The sequence below is a fragment of the Sapajus apella genome, unplaced genomic scaffold, assembly GCF_009761245.1.
Source record: "Sapajus apella isolate SASKATOON/1434 unplaced genomic scaffold, GSC_monkey_1.0 scaffold81, whole genome shotgun sequence".
Classification (NCBI taxonomy): Eukaryota; Metazoa; Chordata; class Mammalia; order Primates; family Cebidae; genus Sapajus; species Sapajus apella.
In genome coordinates, this window is record NW_022437021.1 from 4,590,860 (window position 1) to 4,595,477 (window position 4,618).

General features: G+C 38.3%; 1 protein-coding gene across 2 annotated transcripts in view; it reads left to right on the forward strand.

The window, feature by feature from the left end:
- PEX1 (peroxisomal biogenesis factor 1) overlaps positions 1-2,704 on the forward strand; it is a 46,516-nt gene extending 43,812 nt beyond the window's left edge. For both annotated transcript variants that reach the window (XM_032253048.1, XM_032253049.1), the window contains one exon: positions 2,265-2,704. In XM_032253048.1, coding sequence (XP_032108939.1) covers positions 2,265-2,349 — 85 coding nt within the window. In that variant the 3' untranslated portion in view covers positions 2,350-2,704. The remainder of the gene's footprint in view (positions 1-2,264) is intronic.
- Positions 2,705-4,618: the final 1,914 nt, after the last annotated feature.

Below are 4,618 nucleotides of genomic sequence, written 5' to 3' on the forward strand. Positions count from 1 at the left end.
AAAAAAAAAAAAAAAAAAAAAAAAAAAATCTGTGCATAGCTACCACATTTAAAAATCCCAAAATGTCAGAAGTACGGAACTCAAAATTGAGTTTTCATTAACCAGTTCAGTTGATTATATTTGAATTATTCGTAATACTCATTTAATTTTAGTAACTTTAGGATGGGCACATTGGCTTACACCTGTAATCCCAACACTTTGGGAGGCTGAGGTAGATGGATCACCTGAGGTCAGGAGTTCAAGACCATCCTGGCCAATACAGTGAAATGCCGCCTCTACTAAAAATACAAAAATTAGCCAGGTGTGGTGGCATGCACCCATATTCCCAATTACTCAGGAGGCCAATTGCTTGAACCTGGGAGGCAGAGGTTGCAGTGAGATGAGATCGCACCACTGCACTCCATCCTGGCCAACAGAGCAAGCCTCCATCTCAATTTAAAAAAACATAGTAACTTTGAAGAAATAAGAAGGAAAATTAAAAATACAAAGTGGCCAGGCATAGTGGCTCATGCCTTTAATCCCAACACTTTGGGAGGCAGATGGATCACCTGAGGTTGGGAGTTCTGGACCAGCCTCATCAACGTGGAGAAACCCTATCTCTACTAAAAATACAAAGTTAGCCACGCATGGTGGCGCATACCTGTAATCCCAGTGACTCGGGAGGCTAAGGCAAGAGAATTGCTAGAACCCGGGAGGCAGAGGTTGTGGTGAGCCAAGTGCTGTTGCATTCCAGCCTAGGCAAGAAGAGCAAAACTCCATCTTAAAAAAAAAAAAAAAAAAAAAAAAAGTTCAAAGTGATTCTAATGTATAATTTGTAAAATTTGTTATAAAATACTTGTTTTGCCTTAAAAATAATTTATATTTTATTAATCTCAATAACATTTAAATACATTCAGATTTATTCATTTGCAAACCATATTTGTTATACATTGGATTTATAGGATTCTTGCAATTGAGTTTATGGCCACCTATGAATCTGAGACCCATGACTGGGAATCATTCTAGGTCAATAATTCAATGTAATTCAATTTAAGAGATGTTTATTCCTGGTCTTCAGAAGCTGCTGCCGCCATTTCTTACCTAATTTTGCAGTACTTCAGAGTATGTATGTATACATACATTAGTTCTATGTATTTCTTATAGAAGAATCAGAAAACAGAAGGAAAAATGAGGAAACAAATTTCGCCTAACTCCACCTCCTCCCAAAGCATATTTGTTTACATGCTTATATACTTTTTCCTATTATGATAAGAACACTCTGTACCTATTGCTATATAGCAGTCCCCCTTTATCCTATACATCCTGAAAATTGTTTTATATTTTAAGTGTTTGTTTTTAAATGTCATTTTATAGTGTAGCTATGCCACAATATCCAATTTTTAGATATTTAAATTGCTCCCAGGCAATGTGGTAATAAACATTCTTGCAGCTGTGAATATATGCACATATCTCATTGTTTCACTGGGATAGAGGTAGAATTGTTACATAATAGGGAGCTCACATTTAAGGCTTTTGAAATGTATTGCCAAATTGCCTTCCAGAAATACTGTACAATATATATTTCAACAGCAGTATGGGAGAATGCCAGATATATTGCACTATCACTACTAATATTGTGTGTTGCAGTATTTTTCTAAACTTTGCCCTTTTGATTGGAGAAAAATCACATCTTAATAATTTACATTTCTTTGATTAAAAGTGTAGAGGTTAATTTTTTTTTTTTTTTTTTTTTTTTTTTTTTGAGACAGAGTTTCGCTCTTGTTACCCAGGCTGGAGTGCAATGGCGCGATCTCGGCTCACCGCAACCTCCGCCTCCTGGGTTCAGGCAATTCTCCTGCCTCAGCCTCCTGAGTAGCTGGGATTACAGGCACGCGCCACCATGCCCAGCCAATTTTTTGTAGTTTTTAGTAGAGACGGGGTTTCATAATGTTGACCAGGATGGTCTCGATCTCTTGACCTCATGATCCACCCGCCTTGGCCTCCCAAAGTGCTAGGATTACAGGCGTGAGCCACCGTGCCCGGCCGAGGTTAATTTTTTTATATTATTCATTGTCCTTTCTATTTTATCTTTTCTAATTTGTCTTTTCATCCCCTTTGCTCCATTTTCTATTGGAGTGCAACTTTATCTGTAAGAATTCTTTTAATTTCTGTGACTGGCATTTTTTTTCTAGTTATTTCCCTCATTTCTTAAAATATGAGTTTGCAAGCAATCCATTATCTTTTGTAATGGTACTATTTACACATATTAAATTATCTTTTTTCAGATATGAAAGCTTTCAAAATCCAAAGAAGAGGAAAAATCAAAGTGGAACAATATTTCGACCTGGACAGAAAGTAACTTTAGCATAAAATACACTTCTTTTGGGGTTTTGTTTTTGATGGCCTGTCCATATGTTGTAACAGGGAAAAATGGCATCTGTAAATTTCTTCTTAATTTAACAATTTTGGTTGATTTATAAAATCAGATTGGTAAATGCTGTAACTATGTAATGATCAGGATTGAGATTAATACTGTAGTATAAATTGGGACATTTATAATGGATTCTATATTTCCTTTGAGGAAAAGATAATAAAGAATGTAATTAAATTTAAATTTCTTGGCATTCACAGTTGCACATTCATCATCTTGGTAGCATTTGACAAATTTTATGCTTAGCAGCTTCTTCACTGTTTTTGAAATAAAATATCCTATTACCTACTGATACTATTATCTGTTGTTCTTATATCAAAAAGTGCAAAATTTACACATAATTCAAATACATTTAATTATCCGCTCAACCAGAAATGAACTCACATTCCCCTAATATGCTACATCTGGCTCTAAGCCCAAGATATTTAAATGTCATCCATTCCTCTCCTAGTTCCAGTTATGATTTTTTATCTTGATATTCTCTCATCTATAAACTAAATTGTAACATTAGCCACTATCAATACAATCTGTGTATCTGATATCTATATAGTAATGGGGTAAAGAAAAAGCACAAAAGAGAACATTAGTTAAAATACACAAATAAGTCTGGGCAACATAGTGAGACTCCATCTCTTTTAAAAAAAAAAAAAAAATTAGCCATGCATGATGGTGCGCGTCTAGTCCCAGCTACCTGGGAGGCTGAGGCAGGAAAATCACTTGATCCCAGGAGGTTGAGGCTGCACTGAGCCATGATAGCACCACTGTACTTTAGCCTGGGCAACAGAGTAAGACCCTGTCTCTAAAATTAAAATTTAAATAAAGGAGACAACAATGAAGGATGTATAGGCAGCAACCATTTCCCCTTCTCCAGCTAAACATGAGGCCATGGCTGATTGATATATTTTACTTCTCTGTTTGGTTACTTATTTCATGTTCCTCTGAATTCAGCCACTGCTTTGGTGGATTAGAAAGCTTTTCTAGGCTGGGCGCAGCAGCTCACACCTGTAATCCCAGCACTTTGGGAGGCCGAGATGGGCAGATCATGAGGTTCAGAGTTCAAGACCAACCTGGCCAGCATGGTAAAACCCCATCTCTACTAAAAATACAAAAATTAACTGGGCATGTTGGCATGTGCCTGTAATCCCAGCACTTTGGGAGGCTGAGGCTGAGGCAGGAGAACTGCTTGAGCTCAGGAGGTGGAGATTGCAGTGAGCTAAGATCACACCACTGCACTCCAGCCTGGGCAACAGAGCAAGACTCCAACTAAAAAAAGATGGGATAGCCCAAAACCTTCATTCCTATGTGAACCATGGGTAGGCCTGCCTGTTTAAAGTTGCAAAAGTCTCCCATTAAATGTTGTCATTGGCCAATGTTATCCACAAAGTTCTATCCATACTTTCTCCATCCACCAGTGTGTAGCACCAACTCTATAGTCCTTCATTAGAATCACTTTACTCAGCCAGCATCATAACCCTTCTCTTCCAAACCACTGGATAGAAGCATTTGTTGTTCAGTTATCTCTAAACCAGCAAAGCTCAGAATCCCAGGGGATAGAAGCAAACACTTTGTGGATCACTGATGTATAAAACTGAGAAGTGCCACCTGCCACTGTACTTTCTCAGTTCTTTGATGGCATCACTGAGCTGACATACCTGCCCTGTTTTCACCATAAAGTGAGTTTCATGACCAGAAGCAATGCCTATGGGATAGCATAACAATGTAAAAAGCATTTAGTAAGTTCATGAAAGGTGGTGGTGGTAAAAGTTTGGAGAAATACAAAACAAATACAATTTCAAGGTGTGTCCCTCCAGGAAGGACAAATTGCTGCTTCCTCTGTGATAGAAGAGGGTCAGATATAATCAACCTGCCACCAGACTTGGGCTGGTCTCTCATGGGTGTGGACTTGCCTAGTTGGTCACTGCTGCTAACAAGGGTAAGGTCTTTTAGGCTGACTGACTGTGCCATGGACAGCATGGTAACCCCTGTGATCTGTATCCACACCTCCAGATGAGTTCCCAGAACTAGAAAGTCTGAACTGGAAAACCACCAAAGGAGAAGAATGACTAATCCCTGCAGCACCTAATTAACTTTGAGACATTCTTCTATTGTTCCATATTCCCACCTCAACTGATAAGGCAACTGGACTTTGTAACTGACCTTGCTCAACTGATAGGTCAACCTTGTGACTCCAGATCTTATGACCCACTT